Source organism: Bombina bombina, chromosome 5, assembly GCF_027579735.1.
Source record: "Bombina bombina isolate aBomBom1 chromosome 5, aBomBom1.pri, whole genome shotgun sequence".
In the NCBI taxonomy this organism is placed as follows: Eukaryota; Metazoa; Chordata; class Amphibia; order Anura; family Bombinatoridae; genus Bombina; species Bombina bombina.
Window position 1 is genome coordinate 669,685,205 of NC_069503.1, and position 12,171 is coordinate 669,697,375.

General features: G+C 35.5%; 1 protein-coding gene across 1 annotated transcript in view; it reads left to right on the top strand.

The window, feature by feature from the left end:
• Positions 1-353: 353 nt before the first annotated feature.
• The window catches only part of LOC128661590 (glutamate decarboxylase 1-like), a 161,829-nt gene continuing 150,011 nt past the window's right edge, over positions 354-12,171 (top strand). The window contains exons 1-3 of the mRNA XM_053715827.1: positions 354-411; positions 1,895-2,137; positions 3,097-3,187. Coding sequence (XP_053571802.1) covers positions 354-411; positions 1,895-2,137; positions 3,097-3,187 — 392 coding nt within the window. The remainder of the gene's footprint in view (positions 412-1,894; positions 2,138-3,096; positions 3,188-12,171) is intronic.

The following is a 12,171-nucleotide window of genomic DNA, read 5'->3' on the forward strand; positions in this document are numbered from 1 at the left end:
CCCCGATCAGAAGGACTCTCTCACTATCATATTCTACCTTGCAATCATCACTAAATATACCACACTATATAGAGAGCTGGGAGAGGGAGCTCAGCCTAGACCTTTCACATAAGGATAGGATGAGTATGTTCGCTGCTATAACGAAAACCTCAACATCTAGCAGACTAGTTGAATTGAATCTCAAAATTATACAGAGATGGTACTTTACTCCCTCTATAATACACAAGATATTCCCATCTAGCAATAGTGGCTGTTGGAGGTGCTGGGCCTACATAGGAGATATGACACACATATGGTGGACCTGCCCTCCTCTTAAAAAAAGGTGGGAGGAGAACTCCAAAGAAGTTTCGACCATGTTAGAAATGGACATACCTGTTGACCCACTGATATGGCTGTTTAATATAGTTAGTGGTAAGACTCCGACTCATAAGAGAAACTTGTTGTACATAGCGAGCAATGGTTTTAAAAGCTTAGTGGCAAAAAACTGGAAGAGCGGAGAAATTCCTACACTAGTTCAGTGGCAAAGTAACCTAAGTCGCATTTTGGATTTAGAGGAGTATGCCTACATGAAATATAGAAGGCTAGATAGATACATCCAAATGAAAATAATGTGGGAAACTTATATTACAACAAAGCACAACAGCATAGTCTGCACACAGTGATTTAAGGGCATGTAACAGATTCGATAGTTTCAACATTATGTCTGAGCCGATTTGTGTTACTTATTAAAGAAGAGACAAGCACAATATTTTGACAAGACGAATTATTTTGTTATTGTTTTATTGATGTTTATAATGTAAATTTAACAGCAATGTTTAGTATACACACTTGGATTGTTTCCTCTGTTATTTGATGGCTTTGATGTCACAGCCAAGATGTAATTTTTGAAATTTACTTCAATAAAGCTGTTTAAAAAAAATAAAAAAATATCCTGATCCCAGCATATAAAGTTTAGCCTAGATCCTCAAAGAGGGAAATTAGGCGCCATTAGGATACCACCAATCCATAAAGCAGGACCTTACTCTGCTTCTACTGCCCAAAATTATCCCAAATATGAAGAGATATAAGTCTCATGACCACTAAAATTAAATGAGTAATTATAATCCCCAAAGTGCTATGTCCTTCTCACCTAGAAGGTAAAAAACACTTATCTGTGGATCCAGCTGCAGGGCAGGTACAGCAACAGACTCAGCCGACCTCTGACAGGGACCTGTAGAAAAGAGTAACTAAACCTGGATTTCTATATAGGGGTAGCATAAATGTTGGAAGGTAAGCAAGGACTACATCACCGTCTTCCAACTGCTAAAAGCCACCATTACTCTTACTAATAAGGATTTCATATATATATATATATATATATATATATATATATATATATATATATATATATATATATATATATATATATAAATATATATATATATATATATATATATATATATATATATACATATATTGAAAATTTATACTGCTGACTAAATAGTAAGGAATAGATTATACCATTTAGAAATTTTCGCTACTCTATCAGACCCAACTGACATAGGAATGATTTAAATAAGTTCAATAATATTGCCTGTTTTCAGTTTGTTGAGCATAGGTGGCTAATTTCTTCATGATCGATTGCAACAATATATATATACAATCATTTGTAAATAATAGATCTGTATTTAGTAACAATTGTCAACAATGTAATGAAACGTGTATCGTTTCAGGAAAATAATAGTGATATGTATTGTACAGCTGAGTAAGAAATTTATAAAATTATCGGAAAGAATTGATGGCATGATTAGTAACAATTGGCAAAAAAAACCATTTATTTCAAGATTTTTTTTTTTTATTCTTATTTCAACATAAAAATGATATATGAGTAATATAGTTTTCATTCTAATTACAGATCTACTGCCAGCCAGGAATGGAGAAAAATATACAAAACATTTTTTACTTGAAGTTGTAGATATTCTCTTGGGTTACATAACAAAAACATATGATGGGAAAAGTAAAGTTCTTGACTTTCATCACCCACATCAGTTACTGGAAGGCCTGGAAGGTTTTAATTTGGAATTATCCGATCAACCTGAGCCACTGGAACAGATTCTTGTTGACTGCAGAGATACCCTTAAATATGGAGTTAAAACAGGTGTTTAAAAATGCTGTTTTCTTCCTATGATGTTTTCTTCACACTATATATAAGGTTGTTTATCAGCTATAGATATAGCCTTGTTAGCTGACACATTTTTTACTTGCTTATTACTTCATGTTGCCCTCTTACTATAAATGATATGGGTATAAGTCCTGCTTAAATGTAAACTGAAACTATTATTGATTTATCAGTTGTGTTCTTCTTCAAACCAATACTCATTGGTTGATAAGTACTTCCTAATAATGTTAATTGGCTGACAGGGACTTCCTACCAATTCTTATTGGTTGATAGCTGCATGGAACATTTGTACCAATCAGTAACTGAGCTTTATAAATTATTCTGCTATTTTAGTTTTAATTAAATTTAAATAACACAAACTTAACCTTTTTAATTGCCGCTCTTTCAAGTTAATTTTTGAATATAGTGACTAAGTCATAGCAATTACTTATCAATTAAATACAGGGTGCATATTATCATTTACATATCTAAAAATGGTCAGAATCTCAAAATTTGCCATTTTTAAAAAGGCAACATTGTTTAGTTAGCACTAGGAAATAATACATGTGACCTCTATATATAATATCATTTCTAATTGTAACCCACTTCCATAATGCAATAAATTCTACCTCAGGCGTTTGCATTTGTTATTTCCTTCTCTGTCCACTCTTAGCTTTATTTGAAGGAAACATGTTATATATAAAAATAACTTCTGTTTAAATTGATGTAAGCATTGTGATAAACAAGTTTGTGTGTGATAAACAGGTAGAAAGAGAGCTGGAAAGTAGCATTTGCTTTTCTCCACAACCTTGAAATGTATTGGCTAAGACCCAAAAATGAAACATCTAATTGATTAGGAATTGTTATATATATTATTTGTACAAATTTTGAGGAAGATTTTTTTTTATTATACATCTATGATTCTGAACATTTAGAAAAGCATTTTTCTCTCCTATTAGGGCATCCTCGTTTTTTCAATCAGCTTTCCAGTGGACTTGATGTGGTTGGACTTGCTGGGGAATGGTTGACAGCAACTGCCAACACTAACATGTAGGTACCTAAGTTTAATTCCAGGAGCATATGAACCTGATCCAATATCCATTATTTCATTCAGTTCCTCTTAATTAAGCTTTTAATTTTTGTTAACTAATATAAGCTCTTTTGAATAAGTTCTCAACAAGAGAATAAGATGTTACCAAAAAATTGCTGTCAATTGCATAGCCAGTGCCTAAGTAATGAACAAAACATTCCCCTAGAACACATGTTCGACTTCCTCCCCAATTATCTGAAGAAAAAAAACAGTAAAATAAATAATGGATGCATATTAAAATGTTTTTTTTCCCGTTAATTAAACATTGTATCCTCCTTTTTTTAATGGAATTTCTCTTTCAGATAACTATAAAACAATTTTCGGTAGATTGAAAGTGGTGCTCTAACATAAGGATGAGCAATATTGAAATAACGCGCCTGCGTTAAATTTACGCTCGTCAAGTTAGTGAGACTGAAAACTTGCATAAAGTTTTTTTAAGGTTGAAAAAAAAACTTGCACCAAACATAATATAAATAAAAAATAAAGTGTTACACTTATATATACACTATCTAATAAAAATAATTAATATAAATAATAAAACAAAAAAAAAGTTATAAGGGTTAAAAGGTATATGGTATGTGACAAGGTATTTGAATAGAAAGGGCTATATATAAATACATATAAATGTCTTAAAAAAAATATAATATATATATATATATATATATATATATATATACACACACACATATACAGGGTCGGCTCCAGAATGAATGAAATGGGGGGCATTTTTTTTTCATTGGGGGGGCACGCATTTACAAAGCATGTATGAGAGTCAAAATAAGAGTAGACCTACATATTCTTCTGGCTGGCTTATCCCCCACTATTAACATTTGGAGAATATGTGCTAAATCACTAGGTAAAAGAATAAAGTCTAAATCCTATGCAGTGCACTAAAACAGAGCCATTAAAATTGAGACCCCCAGTGCAATAGCTCCATAAAACAATTCACCCCTTAATCACCATGATCCAAAACTCTTAAACTCATTCTCAAATCTCAACCATGTACCCTAAACAGCCATGCACCCCAAACCCCCCAATGCAATTAACCCCTTTGTTTGCAATAGCAGTGAGGATACTAGGTTTTCAGGTACTGGTAATTTTGTAGATTAGATTTAGCTATACCTGTTTTGCAATAACTAACGGATATCAGGCTACTTAATACAACTTATGTACTGTGAACCTATAAGAATATGATTGTATCATATAAATATGAGTCTATAAATGGCTACCAACTTCTATCGATGCCTCAAAAGTGGCCTAAGATCACAGTGCACTTTTGAGGCATCGATAGAAGCTGGTAGCCTGTTATAGACTTATATTTATATGATACAATCATATTCTTATCGTGGTCTATTGTTTAAGAAAATGAGTAACTCACGATAGTTAGGTAAAATTAATAGGGTTAAAGACGAGTCCAAAAAGTCTCTAATTAACTTCCAATTTCAAATAAGAGGTTAAGACACGGAGCTCCTTGCAGATGCGTGATGCAACCTCACAGTTCAGCAGCTAACTCCGCCCCCAGCATGCAGCATTACATAACAATTCATTACTTTATTTATTATTTTTGAAGCGTATGATTATATCAATATTTTTTGAGGGGGCACAGCATTCTATTTGGGTGGGCATTACCCCCCAATGCCCCCCCTTGGAGCCAACCCTGTATATATATATATATATATATATATATATATATATATATATATATATATATATATATTGAAATATCCAGTGGTCCACTAAGTCCCAGGCAACCTAGAAAGCGGATGACTTAGAAATTTCTCTTTTTCCTGTATTTAACATTTCGTGGACTAGTAAATTTTTACCTCTGGGCTATTAGCTTGTAACCCCTGACTAGGAAACCATAGTATATTTACACATATAAATATATATATATAAATAAATATATATATATATATATATATATATATATATATATATATATATATATATATATGTGTGTATGTGTGTGTCTGTGTATATATGTACATATGTATTTATACTTAAATAATGTGTTTTACTTTGAATTTAGCATACATTTTTTACATACATGTTCTTCCTGCAGGGGAAAATGTTCTATGTATTTTTAAATAGATATTTACATATATATATATATTAATCCAGAATCATTAAGAAAGAGAATATGGCACAGTAGAGCTATATGAGATACTGTAGATAGGTGGGGGATTGCAGCACTCAAAAAAAGGGTTCCCTTTATTTAATCTAAAATGTAGATATATGGCTGAGAGATTTTCAATGACCACCAAACAAATGCACACAGGCTCAGGAAAGTGCAACAGTTTTATTTACAGATAAAAAACATCACTGAAAAAGGCATAAAGCATTCTGTCAAACCAACAAGCTGATTAAATATACCACATAGTCTATATATACAGTATGTACATTATTTAAGCATATACATAAATATTTACAGGGAACACACAGTTCCCATAAATCGCAAAGTATGGGCACTTTACAGTGCCGTTTATTTTTGTACTTGGAGAGAACAATGGAAAATTAACATTTTATTATATTATCTCTTCAATACCCCACTGGGAGTGTGATTTTTTTCTGCTGACTGTGTTTATACAGCTTATCTATAGCTTGGACCTAAGGACAGAAACTTTCAGTATAGGTGGGGATACCACAGCTAAATCAACTATTTCAAATGCCAATATAAGGATAAAGGAAATACTTCAAAACAATTTAATACACTCCAGTAGGTAAAGGCGATCATTGGGAACAAATTAAAGGGGAGAACATTTTTGAGTAAAATGTCCCTTTAAACTGAAAAAACATGATTGTGCCTGAACATGCCAGATGCACACTCCCTTGCTAGTCCCTGGACTAACATCCTGAATGGCTTAAAGTCCCTTCACAATGGGATGTGGCTTTTGAGGATATTTTGAGGTGAAATATCTTCCAGTTTTCCAAAGATATTCAGGTTATATTTTCTAGTCAACCTTTTATAGCTATGCTGCATCACTTTTAAGTCCTTCAACATTTGGGTATCATGTCCCTTTTAAAGGGACATGAAACCAAACATTTTCCTCATTCAGACAAAACATACAATTTTAAAACACTTTCCAATTTACTTCTATTATCTAATTTGCTTTGTTCTTGTGATATCTTCTGTTTAAAAGCATACATAGGCTCAAGAGCTGAGAACTATCTGCTGATTGGTGGCTGCACATACAGTAAATGCCTCTTTCAATGGCTTATCAATGTGTTCAGCTAGCTCCCAGTAGTGCATTGCTACTTCTTCAATAAAAGATACCAAGAGAATGAAGCAGTATTGATTATAGATGTAAAATGGAAAGTTGTTAAAGGGACATTATACACTCATTTTTTCTGTTTTGTAGATGACCTATTTATATAGCCCATACAGTTTTTGTTTTTTTTAAATGAATAGTTTTGCTTATTTTTAAATAACATTGCTCTGATTTTCAGACTCCTAACCAAACCCCTTCTAAGCTTCTAAGTAAGTTTTTAAACAGTTTTATACTGGATTTTTATATTAGGATCTGTGCATCTTGGGTGCGATCCGATAAACGGCGTAGTTTGCGGCGCAAGCGAGGGAACCCGCGTCGCCCGCAGTTTCAGCTCGCAACTCGAGCTATCCCATATACGACGCCGTCAGATGCTAACATGCCGTAAGTCGGATAAACCAGCTATGTCCAGAAATCTGCGCAAGTACAAATTTCTGGCGTCGCCAGTGACTTACGGCACGTTAGAAACTGCCGGCGCCTACAAAACCTGACTAAAGTCTAAATCAACCGCACTGTCTAACACGCCTCCCTAACATAGCCCGACACATCTAACCCTCTATCCACTATCCCCCCTCTCTATCCTAACAATAAAATATGCATTAACCCCTAAACCGCCGCTCCCAAACCCCGCCGCAACCTAATAAAGTTATTAACCCCTAAACCGCCACCAGCTATATTAAATCTATAACCCCCTAAAGTGAGCCCCTAACACCGCCGCCATCTACCTTACCTACCCCCTAAAGTGAGCCCCTACCCCGCCGCTATCTATATTAAATTATTTAACCCCTAATCTAATCCCCCTACCCCGCCGCCATCTATATTAAATTATTTAACCCCTAAAATACTAAACTACCCCTACCACTAAACCTAAGTCTAACCCTACAAATAGCCCTAAAAAGCATTGCCCCAAAGTAACAGCTCTTTTGCCAGCCCTTAAAAGGGCTTTTTGCGGGGCATGCCCCAAAGAATTCAGCTCTTTTGCCAGCCCTTAAAAGGGCTTTTGGCAGGGCTTTGTCACAAAGTAAACTGCTCTTTTGCCTACAATCTACATCCCCCTACACCGCGGCCACCTATAATAAATGTATTAACCCCTAATCTAATCCCCCTACACCGCCGCAAGCTATATTAACTATATTAACCCTAATTATATTAGGGTTAATATAGTTAATATAGTTATTATATTATATATATTAACTATATTAACCCTAATTATATTAGGGTTAATATAGTTAATATTGTTATTATATTAGATATATATGTATTAAGTATAATAACCCTATCTAACTCTAACATCCTAACTAAACTCTTATTAAAATAAATCTAATATTAATATTATTAATTAAAATATTCCTATTTAAATCTAAATACTTACCTATAAAATAAACCCTAAGATAGCTACAATATAATTAATAATTACATTGTAGCTATGTTAGGGTTTATATTTATTTTACAGGTAAATTGTTAATTATTTTAACTAGGTATAATAGCTATTAAATAGTTATGAACTATTTAATAGCTACCTAGTTAAAATAATTACCCAATTACCTGTAAAATAAATCCTAACCTAAGTTACAAATACACCTACACTATCAATAAATTAAATAAACTACAAATATCTATCTAAAAATACAATTAAATAAACTAAACTAAATTACAAAAAAAACAAAACACTAAATTACAAAAAATAAAAAAAATTACAAGATTTTTAAGCTAATTACACCTATTCTAAGCCCCCTAATAAAATAATAAAGCCCCCCAAAATAAAAAAAAATCCCTACCCTATTCTAAATTAAAAAAAGTTCAAAGCTCTTTTACCTTACCAGCCCTTAAAAGGGCCTTTTGTGGGGGCATTCCCCAAAGAAAACTGCTCTTTTGCCTGAAAAAAAAACCACAATACCACCCCCCAACATTACAACCCACCACCCACATACCCCTAATCTAACCCAAACCCCCCTTAAATAAACCTAACACTACCCCCCTAAAGATCTCCCTACCTTATCTTCACCACGACGGGCCAAACTCCTCATCCAATCCGGGCGATGTCTATCCAAGCGGCAAAGAAGAGGTCTTCATCCCGGCGATGTCTTTATCCAAGTGGCAGCAAAGTCTTCTTCCATCGGGCAGCATCTTCCATCAAGCGGCATCTTCAATCTTCATTCTTCGCTCCACAGACGCGGAGCATCCATCCCGGCCGACGACTGAACGACGAATGAGGTACCTTTAAATGACGTCATCCAAGATGGCGTCCGTCGAATTCCGATTGGCTGATAGGATTCTAAATTACAAAAAAACAAACACTAAATTACAAAGAATAAAAAAAGATTACAAGAATTTTAAACTAATTACACCTACTTTAAGCCCCCTAAAAAAATAACAAAGCCCCCAAAAATAAAAAAATGCCCTACCCTATTCTAAAATAAAAAATTAACAGCTCTATTACCTTACCAGCCCTTAAAAGGGCCTTTTGCGGGGCATGCCCCAAAGAAATCAGCTCTTTTGCTTTTAAAAAAAACATACAATACCCCCCCAACATTACAACCCACCACCCACATACCCCTAATCTAACCCACCCAAACCCCCCTTAAAAAAACCTAACACTAAGCCCCTGAAGATCTTCCTAACTTATCTTCACCCAGCCGGGTATCACCGATCCGTCCAGAAGAGGGTCCGAAGTCTTCATCCTATCCGGGCAGAAGAGCTCCTCCAGAGGGTCCGAAGTCTTCATCCTATCCGGGCAGAAGAGGACATCCGGACCAGCAGACATCTTCATCCATGCGGCATCTTCTATCTTCTTCCATCCGGCGCGGAGCGGGACCATCTTGAAGCAGCCGACACGGAGCCATCCTTCTTCACTGACGGACTAACGACGAATGAAGGTTCCTTTAAATGACATCATCCAAGATGGCGTCCCTCGAATTCCGATTGGCTGATAGGATTCTATCAGCCAATCAGAATTAAGGTAGGAAAAATCTGATTGGCTGATTGCATCCAATCAGCCAATCGGATTGAACTTGAATCTGATTGGCTGATTCAATCAGCCAATCAGATTTTTCCTACCTTAATTCCGATTGGCTGATAGAATCCTATCAGCCAATCGGAATTCGAGGGACGCCATCTTGGATGACGTCATTTAAAGGAACCTTCATTCGTTGTTAGTCCGTCGGTGAAGAAGGATGGCTCCGCATCGGCTGCTTCAAGATGGTCACGCTCCGCGCCGGATGGAAGAAGATAGAAGATGCCGCATGGATGAAGATGTCTGCCGGTCCAGATGTCCTCTTCTGCCCGGATAGGATGAAGACTTTGGACCCTCTGCAGGAGCTCTTCTGCCCGGATAGGATGAAGACTTCGGACCCTCTGGAGGAGCTCTTCTGCCCGGATAGGATGAAGACTTCGGACCCTCTTCTGGACGGATCGGTGATACCCGGCTGGGTGAAGATAAGGTAGGAAGATTTTCAGGGGCTTACTGTTAGGTTTTTTAAGGGGGGTTTGGGTGGGTTAGATTAGGGGTATGTGGGTGGTGGGTTGTAATGTTGGGGGGGTATTGTATGTTTTTTGTACAGGCAAAAGAGCTGATTTCTTTGGGGCATGCCTCGCAAAAGGCCCTTTTAAGGGCTGGTAAGGTAATAGAGCTGTTAATTTTTTATTTTAGAATAGGGTAGGGAATTTTTTTATTTTTGGGGGCTTTGTTATTTTTTTAGGTGTAATTAGTTTAAAATTCTTGTAATCTTTTTTTATTTTTTTGCAATTTAGTGTTTTTTTTTTGTAATTTAGTTTAGTTGATTTAATTGTAGGTAATTGTAGGTAGTTTAGTTAATTTATTTATTTATAGTGTAGTGTTAGGTTTAATTGTAACTTAGGTTAGGATTTATTTTACAGGTAATTTTGTAATTATTTTAACTACGTAGCTATTAAATAGTTATTAACTATTTAATAGCTATTGTACCTAGTTAAAATAAATACAAAGTTGCCTGTAAAATAAATATAAATCCTAAAATAGCTACAATATAATTATTAGTTATATTGTAGCTATATTAGGGTTTATTTTACAGGTAAGTATTTAGTTTTAAATAGGAATAATTTATTTAATAAGAGTTAATTTATTTTGTTAGATAAAAAATATATTTAACTTAGGGGGGTGTTAGTGTTAGGGTTAGACTTAGCTTTAGGGGTTAATACATTTATTAGAGTAGCGGCGAGGTCCAGGTAGGCAGATTAGGGGTTAATAAGTGTAGGTAAGGTAGTGGCGACATTGGGGGGGCAGATTAAGGGTTAATAAATATAATATAGGTGTCGGCGATGTTGTAGGCAGCAGATTACGGGTACATAGGGATAATTTAGGTGGCGGCGGTGTCCGGAGCGGCAGATTAGGGGTTCATAATAATATGCAGGGGTCAGCGATAGCGGGGTCGGCAGATTAGGGGTTAATAAGTGTAAGGTTAGGGATGTTTAGACTCAGGGTACATGTTAGAGTGTTAGGTGCAGACTTAGAAAGTGTTTCCCCATAGGAAACAATGGGGCTGCGTTAAGAGCTGAACGCTGTTTTTTGCAGGTGTTAGGTTTTTTTTCAGCTCAAACTGCCCCATTGTTTCCTATGGTGAAATCGTGCAGGAGCACGATTTTGAAGCTGGCCGCGTCCGTAAGCAACGCTGGTATTTAGAGTTGAAGTGGCGGTAAATTATGCTCTACGCTCCCTTTTTGGAGCCTAACGCAGCCCTTCAGAGAACTCTAAATACCAGCGGTATTTAAAAGGTGCGGGGAGAAAAAAACACGCGTAGCTAACGCACCCCTTTGGCCGCAAAACTCTAAATCTAGCCGTATATACTTACCTATAAAATAAACCCTAAGCTAGCTATCTTAGGGTTTATTTTTATTTTACAGGCAACTTTGTATTTATTTTAACTAGGTACAATAGTTATTAAACAGTTATTAACTATTTAATAACTACCTAGTTAAAATAAAGACAAATTTACCTGTAAAATAAAACCTAACCTATGTTAAAATTACACCTAACACTACACTGTAATTAAAATTATTACCTAAACTAAATACAATTAATTACAATTTAAATAAATTATCTAAAGTATGAAAAAAACCAAACACTAAATTACAGAAAATACTAAAATAATTACAAGAATTTTAAACTAATTAAACCTACTCTAATCCCCCTAACAAAATAAAAAAAGAAACAAAATAAAAAAAGACCTACCCTACACTAAATTACAAATAGCCCTTAAAAGGGCCTTTTGCGGGGCATTGCCCCAAAGTAATCAGCTCTTTAACCTGTAAAAAAAAAAAGTACAAATACCCCCCCCCAACATTAAAACCCACCACAACCAACCCTACTGTAAAACCCACCCAATCCCCCCTAAAAAAAAAAACTAACACTAACCCCTTGAAGATCACCCTACCATGAGAAGTCTTCACCCAACCGGGCCGAAGTCCTCCACGAAGTCAGCAGAAGTGGTCCTCCAGACGGGCAGAAGTGGTCCTCCAGAGGGGCAGAAGTCTTCATCCAGGCGGCATCTTCTATCTTCATATCTTCGGCCGACTAAAGAATGAAGGTTCCTTTAAATTACGTCATCCAAGATGGCGTCCCTTCAATTCCGATTGGCTGATAGAATTCTATCAGCCAATCAGAATTAAGGTAGAAAAAATCCAATTGGCTGATGCAATCAGCC